The sequence below is a fragment of the Triturus cristatus genome, chromosome 9 (genome assembly GCF_964204655.1).
Source record: "Triturus cristatus chromosome 9, aTriCri1.1, whole genome shotgun sequence".
NCBI classification, from domain to species: Eukaryota; Metazoa; Chordata; class Amphibia; order Caudata; family Salamandridae; genus Triturus; species Triturus cristatus.
Window position 1 is genome coordinate 778,446,498 of NC_140592.1, and position 24,100 is coordinate 778,470,597.

Sequence of the window (24,100 nt, forward strand, 5' to 3'; positions counted from 1 at the left end):
CAGGCTAGGAACACCAGGGGGGGACCTCCTTAGGGTGATGGGCAATCTGATTTGGGCTCAAGGCGCCGGGTGCCGAGTGGTGGGGGACTCACAGAGTTGTCCGGAATTCGAGTCGGTTTGTCTTGAGCAAGTCCGATGCTCATTGGAGCTGGTTTGGCGAAGGCAGGGCAGGTCCTCTAAATACTAAATTTATGACTGTTCCTGGTAGGTACAGGTCGGGAACAAAGTGTCCCTTCCTGGGGGTGGGTACACCCCCTATTATGCCACCTTCCAGTGGGAGAGGGCATAAGCCTCACTCTGGTTGGTTGGGTCCCTGCATCTTGAAGATGGGGAACCGAGAGTTGAGCTTCAACTCGCCTCCCCCACCGGAGGGGTTCGGGTTGGCAAAGGTGGGCACACCTCTCCTCCTAACTTGGTTTTCCCACTGATTCTCCCGCCCAAAGTGAAGGTCAGAACCAGTGGGGGCCAGTTGCTGGGAGCAGCAAATGGCTGGGGTAGCTCACAAAGGCGGCAAGCCTTTGAAGCTTCCCCTTCGTGGACCTGGCTCATCCTGGAGCAGGAGGCTTGGCACCTCGTCCCAGGATGTGCTTTGTGTCAGGATCCAGAGAGCGGCAGGCTCTCAACCCAGGGGTCAAGAAGCATGTCTGGTAGTGGCAGCTGGCAAGCAGCCAATCAGCCAGGACACTAGGGTTAGGTCGTTTTTTTAGAGGGCATCTCTAAGATGCCTTCCGAGTGCGTTTTTGATTAAATTCCACACTGGCATCAGTGTGGGTTTAATGTGCTGAGAAGTTCGATACCAAACTTACCAGTTTTAGCAAAGCCATAATGGTGCTGTGGAGTTCGTAATGACAGACCATATACTCCTCATGGCAGTTCTGCACTTCCAATGTCTAAGAATGGACTTAGACACTGTAGGGATACAGGGCTCATGCGCCTGTACTCTCACCACTGGTATAGTGCACCCAGCTAGAGGGGTTGCTTACCTATACCAGGGCAAGGGATTGTAGGTATGGTGCACAGGGATGTGTGCCATGTCTACTCCACTTTGTTCTGCACCAAAACACGCAGCCTGCGAAGGCAGTGTGTGTGTAAATGTACAGGGACTTTAAGGGTGGCACAATAAGTGCTGCAGCCCTAATGGGCCTTCCCTGGTCACAGTGCCCTTGGTACTAGTGGTACCTTTTACAAGGGCTTACATGTGGTCAGAGAGTTGCCAATTGGGTTTTGCAGCAGTACAGTTTGGGGAAAAATCACAGGCCCCGGGTACCTGGTTGGCAGGAACCGAGGGCACACTCAGTCAAAGTACGTCAACATTAGGCAAAAGAGGGGGCAACCATGAAAAAAAGGGGACACTTTCCTACACCCACCACAAATAACCCGATTTCTTACAGCAACAACCTAGGTCTAAACCTCTGGTTTCTCAGGTTGTGAGACAGAGTTCAACGGAAGACTCCTTGCTCCTAAAAAGGGAGACCACCTGGGTGCACTCTTAGGTTTTGCCACCTTCAGAATGCCTGTATTTGATGATCACAGTCTTCTTATGGATCTGTCCACTGAAAATGACTTTGTTAAAATCAGTGAACCTGCTAAGTAAATCTCACTGGGGTGCAACATAGAACCTATGTTGGAGGTCAAGAACACCAACCATTCCGAAATCCAATGAAGACTGTGGCTTCTGCCTAGTCCTGATCATGGTAAAGAAAGCAATAGATGTTCAGTTTCCCATGCAGACAAGATTGTATAAAAATTGCTGTGAGAAGTAGATGGATATACCAGGAACCAGACAAAAAGAGCCAGATGTTAGCCCCAAGTGTGTAGGGTGCCCCAGAAGATCACTTAAAATCAGCATATTGTTTGAATTTCTTGGCTTGTGTGAGGTTCTGTGGCGCTTCCTGCTACACTGAATGGAGTTCGATGCTCCTGCACCATTGGAAGGATGGTTTTCATGCAAGTAGAAGAAAGGAGAAACGCAAGTGCACCAAGTTCAGAGTTCTTGCGAGTTACTTCAACCAACCACAAAACATTACTCCAGTACTCCCTTTGCATTGCAAAATACCTTAAGAATTGTTCTGTGGGCTGGTTCAGAGGCGCTATTTATGGATGGTAACTCCAAGCAATAACCTGACAACCTGGTTAGGATGAAATCTCTGAAAATGCCATAGAATCGTACCATGTCTTGGTACTTGTCTGTTGTAAGCTAAGGCCTGCATTGTGTGTAGTATCAGTAACTGAATCATTTTGGGTGGTGGTCTACAACCAGTAAGGTAACTGTGTTCCCTTTACATTTGGCATTTCAACCATAAAAATTTGTGGACATCTTATTCCGAGGTGAAGGTGTAACAGATATAGATTGTGGCAATTCTGCATGTGAAGCACGGAACTCTTCCCTTACAGATGGGTCATAATGCCGCAATCTACAAATATCCACAGACAAGGATGATCACCAATATTACCTTTGTACCCAGGCTTTGGCTTTACATATGCCTTGGTATTGGTTATCTAGGGATCATGCAAACATTACGGTGTCAATAGTTGAAACAGTTTGTTACGAGATACAGGAACTGGCCAACATACTTTAGCCCATCTTGTTGGTACCCGTTCTCCTGTGCTACAAGCCCTTTTGGAATGCCCAAGGTTTGTGTGTCTATATGCACCTGCGCTGAAAAGGCTCTTTAGGTCATTTTTGTATTGAGAAGGGGTGGGTTGTAGTGGTCTGTCGGTTCAGCTTCAGTTCAGTTCGGTTGTTCACTCCCAGTCACAGTCTACAAATATAAGCCCGCCATCTTTGGCATAGAGTTAGTGTTCTGGTTTATGTTGAGAACTGTACATTTTTGTGATCTCTAAATATATGTAACAGAGGCTGGATCCATCAGGTAGGTATAGCATACCTCAAAGGACTGCTTGATGGCAAATGGTTCCTTAACTGAAATGGAGTAGTTGAATTCTGCAAGATAGAACCTCTAAAATAAGAGCTATATGGTGTGTATTTATCCTGTATCAGGGTGCCGCTGAGATAGGAAGCACCTATAGCCTAATGATATGGGTCTGCTTCACATATATTGAGTTAAGAGTGTTTTAACAGCGGAAATCTTGTGAACGTTTCCTTTAGTGTGACGGATGCCCATTTCGCCTCAGCATGCAATCAATCAAGGATTTATAAAGCGCAACAGGATTACCCGTGAGGGTCTCAAGGCATTGGGGTTCCTAGCTGCTTCGTGGTGCTCTTGTTCATTCAAACAGCCAGGTCTGGAGTTCTTTCATGAATTCCCGGAGCGATGAGGTGCAGAGGAAGGTCATTCCAAGCTTTGGCCACCTGGTGTGAGAAGGAGCGTCCTCCGATGTTGCATGGGCGGGGCTGTCTGCGAGGAAGAGGGAGGCGGATCATAGGTGTTTGGTCGGTTGGTGGAAGGTCATGCGTTTGTTGATGCATGCTGCTCCTTCATTGTGCAGGGCTTTGTATTCATGAGTCATCATCTTGAACTGCATCTCTTCTGGATCGGGAGCCTTCTTGAGGTGTGGTGTGATGTGGGTGTGTCCAGGGAGGTCGAGGATGAGTCTTGCAGCTGAGTTTTGTATTGTCTGTAGTCTCTTCAGGAGGTGTTCGGAGATTCCCACAGAGTGTGTTCCCACAGTCCAGTCTGCTGGTGACGAGGGCTCATGTGACTGTCCTGGCATTGACTGGGAGCCATCTGAAGATCTTGCGGAGCATGCAAGGGTGTCGAAGCAGGTGGATGAGACTGCGTTTACCAGTTTCTTCATAGATAGCTTGCTACCTAAGAGGATGCTGAGATTGTAGGCGTGGTCCGCTGGGGGCGGGGAATGGTCCGAGTTCCACAGGAAACCATGTGTCGTTCCATGGCGAAGTGTTGTTCCCAAAGATGAGGACTTCGGTCCTGTCCATGTTGAGCTTGAGACAGTTGTCCATCATCCAGTCGGCGACGTTTATCATATATCTGTGGAAGTTGGATCTGGTGGTGGTTGGGTCTTCTGACAGCAAGAGGATGAGGTGGGTGTCGTCAGCATAGGAGATGCTGTGGAGTCCATGCAAACGGACGGTGTGGGCCAGGGAGGTCATGCACATGTTGAAGAGGGTGGGGCTGAGGGACAATCCTTGGGGGATGCTGCAGATGATCTTGGGATATGAGGTGAACAGTGGGAGACGGATTCTCTGAGTTCTTCCGGAGAGGTATTAGAGGATCGATTTGAGTGCGTCTCCCTTGATTCCAATGTGGGGGAGTCTGTTGATCAAGATGTGATGGAAGACTGTGTCAATGACGGTTGACAGGTCCAGAAACATGAGGGCTGCTGTTTTGCCCTGGCCGGAGGCCCCTGATGTAGTCAGTGGCTGTTATCAGGGTTGTCTCTGTGCTGTGGTTAGCTCGGAAACCGGATTGAGAGGGGTCCAGGAGGTTGTTGTGTTCCAGGTGTTTGGCGAGTTGCTGGTTGATTGCCTTCAAGAACTGGAAAGGGGAGCAGAGAGCTGGGCTGGTAGCTCTTCGGTTCTGTTGGGTCGGCGGATGGTTTCTTTAGGAGGGACTTCACTTCAGCATTTTCCCAGTCCTCAGGGTAGGAGGCTGAGCTGATGGAGGTGTTCAGGACTTTGAGCTCGTTGACAAATGTCTTGCTCCTGAGGTTGAAGAGGTGGTGGAGACAGGGGTCCATGGGTGGTCCAGAATGCACTGAGTTCATGATCAAGATTGTGGCTCGAGTTGTGAGAGGGTCCCAATGGGTGAGCAGGTGTTTGTATTCGTGGGTGTGAGCGGGCTGATGCTGTTGGCGGCAGAGGGTTCAGGTTTGATCACATAGATGACGGAGATCTTGTCGTGGCAGAAGTCCCCCAGGGTGTCACACAGTACTTGGGAGGAGGTGATGTCGTTCTCAGTGGTGCGGGGTAGGAGAACTCCTTCACAATGGGTGAAAAGCTCCTTGCTGAGGTTTGTGCTGGCTTCTTTCCGGGGTGCTAGGTAGTTCTTGGTTTCTTTCAAGAGGAGGTGGTAATGGTTGAGTGCTATCTTTAAGGTGGTATGATCGTCTGTGTTTTTGCTAGTACGTCACTTCCTTACTGTCAAAGCTTAGTGTTGGGTGCATAACTGTGGGAAAATGGAATATGAACCACCTGTAAACTTTAGTTGCCGACCATTGCAAAATGTCAGACTATACCTACTTCCATTTTCACACCTGCAGTTGTGATTATATACGTTCGAGTATAAGTGTAGAATGTGCCCTTTTCCGGCTTGGAACAGACACTAAATGCGTGTAAGCATTACAACACAACAAAGGTGTGCTGAAAGGGTTCCCGTTTTGACTCAGAAAAGAGGAAGATAGCATCCACCTGGACTACACCTGGATGCGCTGTGTCTATAAGGCATTGGCAGGCTTCCCAGCGAGCTGCGGAGAACAAAGAGCATGACCTATTTTACAAACCATCTCAGTTTCATTCAGAATGCCATCGTTAATTGATCCTGCTCTCCAACTTGCACTAGGTGGTAAGAACTACAGCGGCCCAGTATTTTGAAAACAGTGGCCTTTGAATCTGACCCATCAGCATTTTTCTAAATGGTAGTGGAGAGTTATCTTCGACGATTATTTAGCTCGGTAGTCAATAAAAAAAAGTACAATTTGCTCCCTTTCTTCAGAATGAAGAAAAGAGCAAACAGACCGGAAATGAGAATGACGTAATAAACGTGTTTCTACGTTTTCTTTTAATTACTGAGGAGGTGCTTAGTTATAAGTTCGTAAGGCCATAAACACTGCTTCAGGTGATGATTTAACTTTGCTGTAAATCAAGTCAGATGGGGTGATCCATATGAGGGATAGGAGGTAGGATACTAGCTCTATGTTTGTCAATACATATCTGTGCATTGTTCATAAGGCTCCTCGTTTTCCGTTTTGACTGATTTTTACAGATCAATACAGACTGAAAACCATTTATTTTCTTGTCTGTATTTATTATTAAATGTAGATAAAAATGGAAATTGGGTTGTTTTGAGGGATTCTAAATACTCTCTGCCATGACTGCCAGGCCAATAGTGGTGTGGATTGATAGGTAAGGGGGTTAAATAAGAAAATAAGGTTTGTAAAGAGGCTTAAACAGAAGTAGATATGCACAAGGTTGATATTGAAATGTACATATATTTTCATACAAGTGCCTTGATTTATCTTCTGCGGGTGTTTATATCACTGAAACCTGGCAGGAGCTCAAACATGAGTGCACTTTTATTGGTTACATAAATGCGGAAAGATATATCAGTTTCAGCATCATTTTTTCCACAAAACCCAAAATAAATATGGATAAATACAGACGAAAATATATATTTTTTTTATTCATTTTAACCGAGAGCCCTAATTGTTCATAATAGAATAAAGGGAGGTAACGAACAGCAGGGACTGTTCCAGTGGGTCTTGTGGTTATCCTTCGCTTCTGTTCAAAGGTGTCCGAAGAAGTGTACATCAATGTTGTGAAGAGTACCCAGAGTTCAAAAGCAGAGTCCTAGCTCCATAATCCATCAAGGGGTTGCGTAAGGTGAGCCATGGCATCCCATCCATTACTATGAGGTGTGTATCTGGTCATGATATTATCTTTATATTTCCCGAAACCAATGAGCTGAATTAGACACGTACAAATGGACAGGACTGAAAGACAAAACCATACCTTCAACTGTTCACGCGACTTTATCCTTGTCTTCTTAATCAAGAGCATGGATAAAGCAAGATTACCGATATCCATGGTCTTCTTAATCAAGAGCATGGGTAAAGCAAGATTACTAATATCCATGTCATTTTAACAGAAGGCTTGTAGACTGATTGGCAAGTCTGCAACAAGTCCTTCCGGAGAGCATCATGGCAGATGCAGTACAGAACAGTCCGCCTTCTCCCACTGTTTACAGCATTCGCTGGTCAGTTATGAGCAGTCCATTCAAAATATCCCCTAATCCAGATATGTTATTTGGCCATGTGATTAACTGTTGCCCCTTAATCCAATAACCCTTACCACCTTTTTCTCATTGGCAAAGGGAAGATTCAATGTAATGGTAATTGGGATATAGACCAACTCAAGTCACAAGCTCATGGCAACAAATGCAGGTACTAGTTGGTTGTGCTAGGGCTACCCTGAACAGGATAGCCTTGATTGCTGAATATTGCTTCAGTTTTCCTTGGCTGCATTGGCACAGCCATGACCGCTACTTGAGTTTTAGGTGTAAAAAGTGAACCTTTTCCACTAGCCGTCAAAGTAGGTTTATTTCAGTTAATTAAAACCATAACCTTTTTCCTTAAGGTGCAAAAACGGAAATGTTAAAAATAAAATAATGTTTACCACAAAAAGCTGCTCCTAGTGTGATAACCCAAATAAGTTACGAGAACGTCGTGAGTGTGGGCATCTCACAAAAAGTTACGGACTGGTCTCACACACCACCTGGTGTCATGCTTCATCATTGACCAGTCCTCGCCCTCTAAAACCTTCGTTTGATAGAGGGCGGGCATACACTTGACGACAAGGATGCACTTCTAAATGACTAAGTTGGGGCCCGCGATATTGTGAGAGGATTTAAAAATCATTATGTTTATCAGAAGTGCTTTTTAATGTGACTGATAACTATATGATATTAAAAATATATGGGACAGTGAATGGGGTAGTTAGTGTCCCCTAACCGTCTCTTGAGTGGTCAACATGTTTCTGCCGTGTCGGCCCGGTTGGGTCCAAGGCATTCATCAGGACCTAAAATAGAAGGGGGCTCCGTTCTTACCAACTGGTGGCAAGATACTACCACTGCGCGGGTGTGGCAAAGGCCACTCTCCACTTCCTAGATGGCTTCCAACGGTGAAGCCCTAATTCTATGGACTACTTGCCCCATGGGGGGAGGGGGAGGAGAGAAATCCTGTTTGCTCCTAGAACCCCATGCCTCTTGTTCCCTCCTCCACACATGTAGTGGAACCCTTTTGTGATTAGAAAAATAAAATAACAACATATTAAAAATAGACATTAAACTGATGAGTGCATCGTTCAGGTTTTACAGGCTAAAATGTTTAGCTTTGAATTACTTTACACAATGGCCTACCTTACCATACAACATAAGCCAAATAGGTATTCTCCTTTTCTCTCGGTTCTCTTTTCTAAAAAGCCACTTGAGATACTCTAATTGCATAAGCTTTCATCTTCTGTTTCATTTGACCTCCTCAGATGTATTAGAGGTCCATACAACTACTACCTTTGTTTCGCCTCTATGCTAGTCTGTTCACCTTTCACTGAGCCAGTGGTCCTTATCAACCACATGATCCAGTTCTACACTAGAGGTTGGAGTGTTCGCCACTCGTTCCAAGACATTCTCAAGGTCACTGTATAACCCTTGAGAAAATAAAGAGATCCTTTTTTCCTCAAGTAAATTTGTTACTGTTACCAACTGGTTAAACATGGTTAAGACACAAGGTCCTCAGTACTTTATTTCAGCATCAGTAGCTGGTGGTACAAAGTCTTAGTGTTTGTCTTCCTGTCCAAGAGTTTCCACATTTAATTCAAGAAGAGCTCCAGGTTGTGCAAGTGTGGGTACTCGGTGATCACCGGCCACTTGTACTCTGGTGGGTTTCCTCTGGCAGTACTGACAACACATGCTTCCTCTGTACTGCCTACACTCAATCTCCTGAAGTGATCATAGAATGCTGGACCTGCTAATATAATTAGAAGGAATTTAGGACAAACACAAACACACTGTGGGGCTCCAATGACTGTGCAGTTATTCTTTCCTTGCAAATTCGCTTTATGCTCCTGATCTGAATAAAACATGCTTACATGAGCTTCAAATACATTTCATGTTTAGGGCATTTCAAAAGGTAGAGTGCTTAATTGACTTAGACCACTAATGTTATTAGATATTGATCAACTCACAGCTGAGCATATGATGGAGTCATTTAATCAGAATTGGTGAAAAACTGATGGACACAGTTTTCAAAACTGTGGCTCTAAAGGGTAGCAAACAAGATCAACAAGTTTAAAATCTTGACAAGAGGAAATGGTGCTGGTGTACAGAGATGGTAAATGAAGGGTGATTAGAGGACAGTCTGGGGATAGAAAAGACATGGGTAAGGGAAAAGAAAAGGAAGGAGAAGTCAAAACAGTGACAAGGAAAGAGGTAGGTGAAATAAGAGCAAAGGAGTGAGGATAAGGGAAGAAAAGAAATAGGAGTGCTAATTGGGGAAGAGTAGGAGAGTGATGAGTGTCCAAGTACAGAAAACCATGAAGATGGTGTGAGAGGTGGATTAAAGTGGAGTGTGAGGAAGTAGGAGGATGCAGCAGGCGAATGATATGCAAAGTGAGTGATGAGAGTGGGGTGACTGGTAGGCACTTTCTGTGAGGGAAGCAACAACAGGTGAGTAGAGAGAGAGGAATAGGAAGGTTGAAGGTGGAGGATGAGGCTATAGAAGGATGAGGATGATGAGAAAGGAAAGTGGACAGGGAGGACGCAGATAAACACGTGAAATGTGGTAAGGAGGGCCAAGATAAGGAGTGTGAAGAGACTGGAAGAGAGTGGTAGAACACAAGGGGGAGGAAAGTGGTGGGTGAGATGGTGACAGACAAAGAGAGGGTGATGGGAATAGAAGAAACTAGTGGGAGAGAGGAAGAGAATGGGAAGGAATCAGGTCAGTCGCGTATGAGAGACAATTCAAATCTGGGCACTAACATTTTTTTTTCTCCGGAGTTTTATATAGCGCGAACTTGACCCGAATCGGGTATCAGAGCGCTTTACATAGCACCAGTTACGTTACATGAGGATAGACAATCATTTTTGTTAGGCTCGGGGAGATTAAGAGATTTGCCCAGAATCACAGGATATTCAGTGTCATTGCCAAGACTCGAACCCAGTTCCCCAGATTCAAAGTCAGCCACCCTAGCCGTTAGGCCAACTCCTCTCCCCAACATTAGTTGTGCGTTTCATCTTTGTTCTCCTTAAAATACATTCTACTGAATTAAACGACAGATCAATATTGGCTGAGAAACGAGCCACCAAATGAGAAGTCCAGTCATCAACCTCAGAAGCTGTACTACTGGCTCAGTAGGCAGCTACGGGTAAAAGCAGACCCAAAATTGAGGTTTGGTTAGTTCTGCTCAGGTGGCCAAGTTTGATTGCTCTTCCCTTTGGTATCACACTTTTCTGAAATCAATGTACAGCAGTAGGCATTATCCACAACTTTAAAAAGTTGCACAGCTCCTTACTAGATCTTTAACAAAAATGCATGGTCTTCAAGTCTCTAGCTCTTGTGCGCGTTTATAACCATGATCTATATAATTTAGGGCAAGGGCTTTCCAAACTGTTAAAAGCCGCCGGTGGGTATGGACAGTGTTAGATTTGGGTCTCTAGTTGGCATAGGTAAGTACCTGTGACAAATAGGGACCCTTGCATCTAGTCTGAGTAAGGGGGTACACTCCTAAAATAACCCCTGCTCACCCCCTTGGTAGCTTGGCACGAGCAAACAGGCTTATCTCAGAGGCAGTGTGTAACGCATTTGTGAACACATACAGTAGTCAAGTGACAACACTACAGATGGACACCACACAAGTTTTATATCAAAAATAAGTATTCTTTATATAGATTTAACACAAGACCATAAACGACAAAAATCCACAATACTGTACTTCAAAATGGTAGAATTAGCTTAGTTCTCTTAAGATGGTAAATGCGACACTCAGAGTTCAATGTACCTTAAGATGCGTAACGCAAGACAACAAAAGTGTTGCAAGGACGGTGATGCGTTGAAGATCTGGTGCAAAGAAACAAAGATGGCGCTTTCTGCTTGGTGCGACACGCTTCCCAGTGATGCGGTGGCGTCTGCTGCAACGTCGATCCTCTCCCCTGGCGATGCGAGTTGCTTCCACAACGATGCGAGCCACGACAGGCCCTGCAACACTCTTCCCGGTGATGCGGCGGCGTCTGAGGAGACGTGGATCCTCTTCTCCGGCAATGAGCTGCGACAGGCCCTGCGACACGCTTCCCGGAGATGCTGTGGCCTCTGATGCGACATCGATCCTCTTCTCCAGCGATGAGCCGCGACAGGTCCTGCGACATGCTTCTCAGTAATGCGGCGGCGTCTGTTGCGACGTTGATCCTCTCCCCTGGTGATGCGAGGCGCTTCGGTGGACCTGTGATGACACAACGATTCTACTGCAACACGCTTCCCGGTGATGCGGCGGAGTCTGCTGCGACGTCGATCCTCTTCTCCAGCGATGCGAGGCGCTTCGTGTTGTGAAGTGGCAGTTCGGCGACACACTTCTTGTTTGTGAGTTGTGCTTCCAGCTCCTTGCGACACGCAGTCCCTCAGAAAGCCTTGCAAAACAGCAGGCACTTCCAAAGAACTCTTGAGGAGCTGGTGGGTGAAGTCTGTTGTCCCTGAGACTTCAGCAAGAGGCAAGCTCTTTTCCAAGCCCTTGGAGATCCTTCACAAGTTGAATAAAGTGCACACAAAGTCCTTTCTCCTTTCTTTGGCAGTCAGGCAACCACTGCATGCCAATCCCTCAAGCTTAGGGATAGTCTCTCCTCGGTCTCTTCTGGTTCCACTCCTCAGCAAAGGTTTCTTCTTGTTTCCCAAAGTGATCTAAATTTCTTGGGTTTGGGTCCCAATATTTATACCCAGTTTCTCTTTGTTGTCTGAAGGCAGAGAGACCTTTGCCTAGTCCAAACCAGTTCTGGTCAGTCCTGGAGCACTTTGTTGACAAGACTCCTTCTTTCCTTTCAGAGTGCAGGGCAAAGTCATCAGACGCACCACAGGAGGAGGAGCCAGCATTGTGGAGGGAAGGCACAGCCCTATTTAGGTCCCAGGTGCAACCCCTTCCACCAATCTAGATGCAGATCTCTCTATTCAGCCCTGTGATGACTCGCCCTGTTTCCTGGAATTCCCCAGCCCCTGTCACTCAAACTCCAGACAAGGAATACACAGCCTAGCAGAGGCAGGTTTGGATGGTTAGACAAGAAAAAATACCCACTTTCTAAAAGTGGTATTTTCAACACACTCCATGAAAAGATGTATTTTATCATTTTGAGTTCAGGTATACTAAACTCGAATTTCTACCATGTTCCCCGAGTCAGTTAGGATTATAAGATGTAATAATCAAACTGCCCATTCTGGCCTATGGGGAAGAGGTAGCCTTGCTATAGTGAAAAACGAAAATGGCTGCAATTCACCATTAGGACATGCCACACACACCAGGGCATGTCCTACCTTATACTTACAATGCACTCTGCCCTTGTGCCTACCATAGGGGTGTCGGATATGAAGAAAAGAGATGGTTTAGGGACTGACAAGTGGGTGCACCTGCCCAGTCAGCATGGCAGTACCAGACTGCACACAGGCTCTGCAATGGCAAGCCTTAGACACACTTTTACAGGCTGCTTCTGTGGGTGGCACAACCAGTGCTGCAAGTCCACCAGCAGCATTTGGATTACCAGCCCTGGACACTCCTGGTGCACTGTACTAGGGTCTGACAGGTAAACCAAATCAGCCAATTATGGAATCACTAATCCATAAATCAATTTACAATAGGGAGCACTTGTACTGTGGCACTGGATAGCAGTGGCACAGTCCCCAAAGCATCTAACACCAGCAAAAACACATGAAGCAACAGCAAAAAGTGGAAGGGAGACCCACGCCAAGGTGCCAGGTCTAACAGACAGATAGTAGTGCTGCTGCTAGATACAGTTACACAGAAGCCACCTTTGATTGTTAAGTTCGGAAAGCAGGACTGGTTCTTTGGTTTGGGTACTTCAGTTGCCCTTTGAACCTCTGCTTTAGAGGACAGATACATCAGTTGGAGGAAAGGGTTCCGGGAAAAGAAATGGGGAGGTGGGGGTGAGACAGTGGCCTTGAGAGAAGAGACGAGCGAGTACTGTGGAAAGAAGAAAAGACTTCTACAAAATGGGAAGCTTGGAAAGAATGGAATGCTGTTGCATGACAAGATATGGAAAGAGTTGAAGGGAGACTGATTCGGGAAGGATTAATGAGAGAAAGAAGCAGAAATTAGATTGAAGAACAGATGGGATGGTAGAAGGGAGAGAGGTGGAGGATCCCAAAGCATAGCAGCCAAGTATCCCCATATCTGTGTAATATCTTCAGCGACTTGCTATCCATCCTATTCCATTCTGGGGTATGTAGTTGTGACTGAAGGACTGACACATGGCTTTCGGCTGCTTGAAGGAAGTGGAAATGGGCAGAGAGCGGAAAACCAAGGGGACAGATCAAGGCAGAACAAGAAGAATGAAGTCATGTAACTCCTAGAGCTAGCAAGATATGGAGAGACAAAGTACAGCGTTACACAGAGATCAGGCTATCTGGTGGAAAGATAACTGACAAGGTGAAAAAGAGTGCAACTTCTAGCAGATCAGAAGAAAAGGTTCAGGTCGTAGCAGAAGTTCCAACCCTACTGTTTTTTTTATGTCCAGCAACACTCAGAAGAGCAACCATAGTATGAGTGCAAAGACAATGATTAAGCCTAAAGAGAATCCATAGTGCTGCAGCACGAAGTGATGCAAGAAAGCTAAACATGCAATTTATCAGTCTCCATGAACAAAAACATAAGGATGTGCAATTTCAAAAGAACGAGCAAGACTTGGGTAGTAGAACAACTTTTTTCAGGTTGTTAACTCTAAAAGAGGAGTGACTATGCCGATAATACTGGAAAGTGGGGTAACTGTTCAGTGCATGAACTGTGTGTAACTCGCAGGCCAGGAGGCTGAATCTTGTCAAATCAAACGTTCATCCTTCCAAAAACGATTAAAGGAGTCTCAAGAGACGACATCTAATACTAAATCTCTTCTAGACAACTCAAATGCATTCCATTACTGTTATAATAAATCAAGTAAAGTATCACTGTAGTCAACATATTGTTTAATATATATGTAGCTCGCAGTTAAAGTACATTTTCAGCTCTTGTAGCTATTATTGCATCTTATGCTTTACTTTAGAAAGGTAATAATGACAGGAGTAGAACCCGTCTCTATCATACACAAGGGGAAGGGGACAAAGGGAGACCACAAGGAAGAAGCCAATCTGGGTGGTCAGAGATCCAGTGTAAGCAATGAAGGGGTCCAAAAGTAGGGTCAGCGGGCGAACGAATCGCGAGGCGGCTGATCCTGGGGGAGAGAACGGATAAGTCCAGAGATGTGAGTAGATATGGCAATCTAATTGAGGCGTGCAGAGAAGGTAGCAATCCGGTGCGAGTATAATTATTTTCAAGCCGGTGATCAATGGCGGCCAGAAGCAGAGGAAATCCGACGAGAGATGTGTCCACAGACGAGTGAAGCGGGACGCAATTAGATTGCCATATCTACTCACGTCTCTGGACTTATCCGTTCTCTCCCCCAGTATCAGCTGCCTCGCGATTCGTTCGAACGCTGACCTTGCTTTTGGACCCCTTCATTGTTTACACTGGATCTCTGACCACCCAGATTGGCTTCTATCTTGCGGCCCCCAGCACTACACTAGTAAATTACGTGACCAATTGTCCTGATGATGACCTGAAATCGATCAGGTTGAAACGCCGTCGACTACCCAGCACAGAACCTTGGCGCTGTAGTGGTCAATTTAACTAACGCAATTGGCAACCAAATGTGTATATACTTGCCTTCTCATTGACCACTGTTTATAATTATTCTTATTATTTCTCGCCGTTCATGCTGTCTTTTACACCTTTGTGTCACTGCGCCGTCACTTATCACTGGTACGCCCAGTATCCACTTGTGTAATTTTGGTCACCATATTGTTTAATTGTATAGTAGTGCTGCTATAACTACCTGCAATTACTAAAAACGTAATTACATCACCTCCTTGTGGTCTCCCTTTGTCCCCTTCCTCTTGTGTATGATAGAAACTTTTTTTCTAACTGTCCTTGCTAAATGTTTACTTTAGAAAGGGCACTGGTCGTCTTTGATGTCAAGCTCGTGTGATGTCACTTCCCCTACCTCTGGTACTTTGGTAACTTGACGTTCATGCCCTGCAATGATGCACCGTTTCTTTCTGAAAGTCTTCCAGGTTCGCCTGGGGGGGCTCAGATTCCCCAGGGCAAGTGGAGAGACTATAGGTGTACCTTCTCACTGGCCACTAAACTGATTACATTCCCATCTGGATTCCAGGTTTGCCAGGTGTCATCTCTGCTCAGGCCAAATAACTGCAAGAGGGTATATTGTGCACACATGCTGTTTTGCTTTTATGATGCCGAATTAGCGGTTATTGTGTGCAGGGATCACTTAGATCATTTTAGTTCTTGTAGCTTATATCATTTGATTCTTGCTCAAGTTACGAAATGTTGGTTGGTTTAACAGGCATCATTGAGTGACTCTGGATTTGTGCTTTTATTATAGCTGTCTCCTTCGTGAAGCAGTCTCTCCTGCAGGTCCTTTGGATGGGGTTCCAGTCTTTGCATTCCGGGATGCAAGATGCTTACCTACCCACTGGAATACTTTATATCCATTTTCTTGGTGTGGATATACTGGTACTTTGTTAACTTTTGTAACTCTTTTTCTCTGACAGGGGATGATTGGTTTCAGGGTCCCTAAATATAGTCAGTCATGAGTCTTCTGAAGCGATTGGTTGTGCGACTCAACTTCCCAAGCTGTGTTTTCCAACCAGACTCCTAAGTGGTGCAGGGCTTGTGGGCGCCTGCTGAGGAGTGTCAGTCGAAGACCTAAAAAATCCTCTAAAAGTGATCATGATAACCAGGAAGTGGGTCAAAGTGGTAGTGCTTATATTACTTATGAGCAATTCTCCTTACACTGAGTCTTACTTCCTCCAGCCTCCATTCTGCTTGGAAGTTACAAATAGGATTTCTGCGTGAAAGGTCGGGCAGTTAGGTCCTCAGGGCAAAGAGGAGGGAGATAACCTTTTGTTAAATGTAAAGAGCTAGCATAGATGCCAGTTTCCTTGACATGGCATCCTAGTTATTTAAGGACTGATGAAGAGTAGGACTCTGTAGTGAGAAAGATATTGGGAGGTAGTCAGAGCATTTCTAGCCGTAGTGCTTAACTTTTTGGTTTGACTTCATTTTCAACATATTTCCCCCTGTTGAAACTATTTAAGTGTGTGCAATGGGCAGGGTTGCCAAGCAGGCCACAACACACCCTGATCACCACAATTACCTTACCAGTCTCTAGATCAGAGGACTTCTAACTGTAGGGCGTGACAGATTTGAATCCTGGTTGATGCCCTGCAGAATAGTGACTTGTGTATTTATAGTACTATGGGCTCCCAGCCTATAACAGAAGTCACTGTGAATATACAAGTCATTATTTTAAAATTGTACTACACACACACTGGAGGATGTGTCTGGAGAGGACCTCTAATATATCTAGAGGCTAGCAGCCTCATGCATCAAGCCAAAATCCAGTCGGTAAAATACCGATTCGCTAATAGCTCCCGGTATTGAGTTAAAAATACCCAATCCCAATGCATCAACCCAAAAGCAAAAATCGCTATTTAAGGAATCCTTAAATAGCGATTCCTTAAATAGCGATAGCATTTAAGGAATCCCAAATTGAGATTCCTTAATTTAAGGAATCTCAATTTGGGATTCCTTAAATGCAATGCATGAAAGTTAAAAAATTAGCGAATTCGCTAATAGGGGGAGCAAATTACCATGAAGAAGACCTGCATGGTAATTTGCTAAAAGTTTGAAAAATGCACTTTTGTGCATTTTTCAAAGTTTCATGTTGCGCACACACATGCCCTTAGAGCATGTGTGTGTGCAACATATGTGCACATATCAATTTCAGGGGTGCAATAGGGTGTCATTTTGACACCCTTGCACCCTTGAAATTGCATGAGCAATTTGCGAGAACCTACTGGTACTCGCTATTTGCTCATGCAATCTCCAATTCATTCCTATGGGCCTGGTGGCCCATAGGAATGATTGGGATGGCATTCCTTAATTGCTACTCGCAATTTGCTAGTAGCAATTAAGGAAAGTTAAGGAATCGCTATTTGAATAGCGATTCCTACATGCATAGCCTTTTGCTATTCCTTATTAGCGATTCCTTATTTTTCGCTAATAAGGAATCGCAAATGGCATTGTTGATGCATGTGCCCCTAGATGTATTAGAGGTCGTATTCTAAAACACATCCAGTGCCCTTTTTGTTGAAGTGCCAGTAGGTATGGTTTCTGGCAAATGCTCTTTATGCATAATATGACATCTTAGAAATTCAACTAGATTTCATTTTGCCCGCAAATGATTTATTTTTCCAAATTTGGTCCTGAAACTAAAAGTGGCTGTGGGTTTGTAAATCTGTTACAGATCTCTTGGTGCAGCAGTGGGTCCTGCTCGGGTTTGGTTTCCACTGCGAGTGTAACTACAGCTTGAGTAAGATATTTGCATACCCACAATCCCTAGCTTGCAAAAGAAGCAATTGTAAACTCACTGTTATTGGCTGGTGCATAAACAATTACTGCTGCACCGGGATATTTGACTACATGTAAATCTTATTGCAATAAGAACTTTTTGTAAAGTCACCATAACATTGTCAGCGACTGCAAACTGGTCTTCAGTTGAACTCAACGGCCCATTGGATGCCGCAGTGCAAGCAAAATATTCCATTATAAACCGGGTCAAATTAAGACGATTTGTTGAGGAGTGGTCGAGGCAGCGCATGGCGTTTTCAAGCATTCAGCGCTTCCATACCGCTCAACACCAATGAATTCTCCGGGAAACCTAGCAGCCGCCCCTCGCTTTTTGCAGGGTCCCCATCATTTTACGTTACCCAACTGACTTCAAGAGGCAGGCGCGTGCGTTCATCCACAGGTGAGCGAGATTCATAATCGAAAACTTTAAAGAAAAAGAGCTCGAATCTTTGGACTCAACGTGACAGACTTTTCCACAGTTTACTTTTAGTGTTTTTCCCCTGATACCTAACGTTTTCTAGAGCCGCATCCGAATTGGAGGCAGCTAAATTAGCCGGGGGGGGGGGGGGTGAAAGGCTACAGAAAATCGATGCACGTTTCGTTATTTTTATTAATATGTAAGTTGAGTTCCTTTCTGTAGACGTGGATCCGGCGTGCACTAGGTGCTTAATTGTATGCATCACAAACATCTGACCGCAGTCTGAATAACGCATCTTACATGTGTGCCGGTGCCCACAGTGGCCATCGTTAATTAACGAGGCACTTGAAACGGAGTTTTTTTTCACTTCATAACGTGCATCAGAAGATATTTTAATCGGCGAAGAAGTGTAAAATAACGGGTTGTTGAAACAAAATGTGGCAATAGATGTAGAAATAGACTTGTATTTAGACAGTTTTCTTCCAATAACGATCTAGGCCACGACTCCGTTGTAACTGTTCCTTTGAAATCTGCAGCTCAAATTGTGGACTCCTGCCTACCTTCTCAAAACTACTATTATTTTTAGTTAAGTCTATGGCTCCAGGGCCCCAGTAAAACACTAAGCACACCATGTTTATTGTACCAGGGGCATCTCCGCTGTAGGAGTGTTGTGTATTAAAGGCATATTCTGAATACCGGCGTGTGAATAAATAAGGGAAGGGGGGGGGGGGGGGCTGTTCACAGCGCAGTTGGTATTTATATTGCTCAAATCTATAGTTGAGACACGGGGAGGCACTGTGACAGACGCGGAATTACAACCCAGGAATAACGGGCCAAGGGCACCTGTCCATGTCATATGCCGCAAAATATATTGCCGTGATATACATAACATATGAGCGGTGCCCCCGCAGCCTTTCGCTGCACACGCTATCTTGTTGGGGTCGGGTTACCTGGGAGTCGCACTGGTCCAAGTACCTCTCCAAAGAGTGTTCCCCCTCCATGGCAGCGCTCTCCGTCTCCAGCCCACGCGCAGCGATAACCGTTCAGAGCGGAGGCAGACCCCCCAGCCCTTTTGACGACGCAGCACGAGACACCTGTGCATTTTCAGCAGCCTGATTGCACCGCCAACTGTTTAGTCCTGAAGATGCACCTTACTTTCTTTCGTGCTAATATTGCCAAACGTGCTCAGTACCGCCAAGACTGTTTGTTCTTTTGCCGTGCGACCACCGGCTGTGTGGAGTGAATTCTTGTTTGAGCTTTTCGTGCAGACCGCTGATGAGATTGCCCCGCGCGCCCGCACACCTGCTGCTCGTGTAACTGGGACCAATTTATCCCAGGGGGTGGGAGCCCAGATGAGTTCGTTGTGTGCTCGCTCTGGTGTTACTCAGCAGCAGCAGCTGGCCGACTATCGAAGTGTGTGCAGCGATGCAATTTGTTGCAGGCATTGCGTTCGCTTGCCTAAACGTTGAAAGGGTTGTGAAATGTAATAAAATAGCCACTTGTCCATGGCAAAGGTGGCTTCATAAATCTATTTGTCCTGTAAAATAATCCACTTCTCTTCTTTGGTGCCACGTAGTGTGGCAACAATCTCATTATGTAAGAACTCTGATAATAGCTTCTCTGATTATGCTAGGGCTAATCCTATAGTTATGTTATGTTGTATGCCTTTTATATAGCGCAATTCCCCTTCAGGTCTCGAAGTGCTTATAGAGAAAAGTGAGCAAGTCACTAGGGCAGATGGAAAGGCAGCAGCGGTGGGAGAAATTACACAGTAGTTAACAGCTCTCTAAATAGGAACGTTTTTAAATGTTTCCTAAAAGTGAGAACCGGTTCCCTGAGCAGGTATTCAGGTAAATTATTCCAGATTTGCAGAAGTAAAACAGAAAATGCTCTATCCCCTTTAGATTTAGTGGTGTACCTGGGGGGAGTTAAACGGCGGGCCTCAGATGATCGCAATGTCCGGCCAGGAACATATTTCTCCAGGCGATCTTTTATATACCTAGGTGCCTGGCCATAGATTGCCTTGTGGGCAATGCATAAGCCCTTAAACTGAGAGCTCTGTTTTAATGGGAAGCCAGTGTAGTTTATATAGCAGCGGGGTAGCACGTGTCTTGCTAGGAAGTCTAAAAATGAGCCTAGCCGCATCATTCTGCACCACCTGCAATCTCCTGATAAGTTTCTGGGAAAGGCCAATGTAAAGGGCATTCCCATAATCCAGCCTAGAGATGACAGTGGCGGAAACAATTGACTGGAATGAAGATGTTGATAAGAGAGGAGCAAGTTTCCGTAACTGCCTTAGTAGTCCTATACAGGTTCCTACCACCGTGGTGACCTGGCTGGACATAGATAACTCGGAGTCAATTTTCAAACCTAGGCTTTTTACAACCGGGACTGGTACTGGGACTGCACCTAGCTCCGAAGGCCAAAAAAGATCACAGCAGGGACTATTACTTGTTGGAATGATGAGCACGTTGGTCTTATCAGGATTTATTTTCAGTGAATCGGCTGTCATCCATTTCACTGAATCTGAGCAGCTTTTTGGCCGACTCCTGAGCCTGGCAGGAGTTACTAATCCGGATAAGGAGTTGAGTATCATCGGCGTAATTAAAAAGCTGACAGTCCATGTGTGTCAAAGTCTCCACAAGAGGATGCAGAGATAGTAGGGGTTGAATTATAGCAATTCCCTTATTTTGCCACCTTTCCACAGATCTACATACAGGGGCTGAAGGTAGTGTTAAGCAATAGGGTTGGAATGAGCATTTGAGTCTGTGCCCTCGGCTAACCATTCACCTCCAACATGTTTATCATACCTTTCACCTTTCGATCACAAGCCGTCCAAGCGGCATCTCAGCCATTCCTGTATCTATTTTGCATTCTCTTGCTTTTTTTGTCTTCCAGAGTTTTATATAGCGCAAGCTTGACCCGAAGGTATCGGAGCACTTAACATGAGCATCAGTTACGTTACACAAGGACACATTAATTTTTGTTAGACATGGGGAGATTAACTGATTTGCACACAATCAGAATTGCAGAGAGTTGAACCCGGTTCCCCAGATTTGTTGAGATCAACCATCCTAGCCTGTTATGCCACATCTTCTCCTTGCACTCCTTACCTCGTGATCTGGTGGGGTGGGAAGGGATGAAGAGGAGAACTACAAATGCCAGAATGTAAAGAGGAACAGTTCTGGCTGAGTGGCTCTCGACCTAACACCACAACTGGTACCTTTTTGATCATCTCAGATTCTAGGTACACAGCAGGAAGTGATATGGTCCCAGGATGAATCGTTCACAATCTAGTTTTTGTTTGTCTCCTGATAACTGTGCAGTTTTGTTAAAAGGTGACTCAGTCCAACAGAGGATGGGACAGGACATCAAGCATGTTCAGGTCGCTGCCCCTTCACGTCCTTTTCTTCCCCAAGTTGTACATATACCCTTTAGTAAAGGAATCTGCGTTGGTCATGTTTACAATAAATTCAATCTTTTTTGGGGGGCTGTTTAATGGGTGCAACTTATTGTTACAAACTAAAAAGCGCAAGAGCTCGTGGACGATCGGATTCCACAGTGTGGTGCATAATTAAGATACCTACTGGTAGATGAGCATTCCAGAGTTTTACAAAGCATGCGTATTTAACCGGTAATCGTGTGCTTTTATCTATTCCTCGGGTAACAAGTCACACCAATAGCAACGTGTTCCTTTAAACCCATCAAGGTATTGCACTTTCTGTGGAAAAATAACTTGAAGAAAGATATTTAACTTCGATAACAATATTTTTGGTGGATACAGAATATATCTGCAGATTTCTCAATTTAGTAATACTTTTAGGCTGGTCTGAAATCATTCCTGCAGTGACGGTCCAGCACCTCAGGTGGTACCAGGCAACTCTGACTGAGTCCATTTCCAGTGTGACATCACTGCGGTATAACCGGTAGGAGCCAAGTGCCCTGACGTGAGTTCCTAAGATCTTTCCTGCTCTTCATTGAGGTGTGCGGAAAGGAACTGAGAGCCACAACAGCGACCAATACTGCACCCAAGTTTGCATTCTTTGGGATCTTAAGTACAACATGGACTCATCAGGGAGTAGGGATCTATGGGAAGATTCATCCGAAGTATCATTCAAGAATCAGTTCAAAGATGTAACTGCAACAAATAAAAAAAAAAACGAAAATTAAGTTATTTTCTAATGTATCTATATAAAAACGATATCGGAACAAACAAAAAAAAGGGGGCATAATTAGGCCAGTGTGTGCCGGTATACACATTGTTAATTTATATAATGCTGATTAAGTTCCCTAAGATAACTGGGGCCTATTTTAACACATTTGTAGTCTGGCGCAGCCTCTATGCTTTATATAGTAACATACATACTGGACTAATAATTTCTCAGCTTTTTCTTGATTTTGATGCCACAACGAAAATTTGCTTTTTAACAGTTACTTTCTATACAACGACTGCGGCTGTATGCTAAAATATAAAAGCTACTGCCACCTTTTAGTTACCAGGGGAATTGGGGCAAATAGTGCTCTATGATGGTGCTGGATGGCAAATCCACGGCCTGAACTTGGCTAAGTGCTGCTTACTTCATGAACAAAAGGCCCTAACAACCCATCTGTGCTATTGATTTTGTGCAATGCACAACACACAATGTGCGCGAAACACACATTACCGTCCCCTCTTCACTCCATACCATCCCTGTGGTCACAGTACCAACCCCTCTCACTCCATGTCATCAATCTGCTTACAGTACCAACCCCTCGCTCCATGCCATCCATCTGCTCACAGTACCAACCCCTCACTCCATTCTATCCCTCTGCTCAGAGTGCCAACCCCTCTTCACTCCATGGCATTCCTCTGCTCATAGTACCAACCCTTCTTCCCTCCAAGCCACCCCTCTGCTCACAGAACTGACCCCTTTTTACTCCATAGCAATCCCCTGCTGACAGTACCCACCTCTCTTCTCTCCATGGCATTCCTCTGCCCACCGTGTCTACCCCTGCTCACTCCCTCCATGCCATCGCAGCCCTATCGGGAACGCAGCAATAGTAGCAAAGGCACAGGTACAGCACGGTAAATTGGCACTCACATTGGGGCAACCAGCAAAATGCAACATTAAACTGGGACCAGTGCGCTCCTAAGACCTGTTTCCCAGTGCCACTGCACCTGCTGCACCATTAATACCTACCCCATAATCTGAAGTCCCACTGCTCTCACTAGCTCCCTCATCTCATTCGTCTTTTTACCACTGCTACTATCATTTGACCCAAATAACTCGTAGCCCTGCACTCTCCTAACTACTCCATAAACATAATGCCCCAACAACACATCTGTGCTAATTATTTAGTGCAATGGACAACACACAATCTGTGCAAAAGACACAACCTGAAATAAACAAAATACGCAATTATTTTTATGCAGTTACTAAGGGGCTTACTTTAAAGCAGTGTCTGCCGTTACGCACATTATCTAAATCAAATAAAACCCCAAAAATTGCAAATAACTGCCGCGCTTGCTTTTCTGTTCACGTTGGCTGTTTTAAGAAGCTGCCCACGTCCATACTCGCATAACCTGCCCACGCTCTTCTCTCACGCCATCCTTTTTAGTCAACCCTCTCTTCACATGCTCCCTTATCCGTCCCCCATAACCTCCTTCCCTCTGATTTAATTTCATTGTCCTCTCTGGCCAACCAGTAGGGCTACAACAACTCCGGCTGTATGCTGGAATATAAAACACACTGCCACCTTTTAGTTACCAGGGGAGTAGGGGCAAATCGTACCAGTTACTGTTTAGTGTTTTTAAAATAGTCAGCCTGTAAATTACCCTCCGTTTCAAATGTACCACTAAACTTTCCTGCAACTTTTAATTTGTACATATTTATTTCAGTAACGGCAACAATGCAAACGGTGTGAATTTACAAGCACCCTCTTCTACATTTTATTCAGTTCCTCTTATTCTAGCCCTTTCTCACCTCTGTCTTCCTGTCACTGGTTCTCCCCCTCTTTCTAGATCTTTCCTCCTCCTCTGTTTTATCCCTATTTTACCATTTATTTCACTCACCCTGTAGGAAGCTGCGTATTGCTTTTTCCTCCATAAAAAAAATATATAGTGCGCCAAGCTCTTGGTGCTCGTTAAACAAAATAACATTATATACACACCATGGGCCCTACTCATAGCATTGTTTTTATTCACTTTACCAAGGGGTTTAATGTAAGCCGGTATCTGCTAATTCACACATCAGCAATTTGTAAACTGCTGGTTTTAACTTCCCTAAACAAATAGTAACCGATTTTTATCATATTTGTACTATGGCGCTGCC

General features: G+C 45.0%; 1 protein-coding gene across 3 annotated transcripts in view; it reads right to left on the reverse strand.

Annotated features, from left to right (window-relative positions):
* The window catches only part of TBPL2 (TATA-box binding protein like 2), a 247,854-nt gene extending 228,803 nt beyond the window's left edge, over positions 1–19,051 (reverse strand). For 2 of the 3 annotated variants that reach the window (XM_085628007.1, XM_085628006.1), the window contains exon 1: positions 18,740–19,050. In XM_085628007.1, coding sequence (XP_085484133.1) covers positions 18,740–18,790 — 51 coding nt within the window. In that variant the 5' untranslated portion in view covers positions 18,791–19,050. Of the gene's footprint in view, positions 1–18,739 lie in introns of all 3 variants that reach the window. The other variant, XR_014969204.1, reaches the window with a different exon arrangement.
* Positions 19,052–24,100: the final 5,049 nt, after the last annotated feature.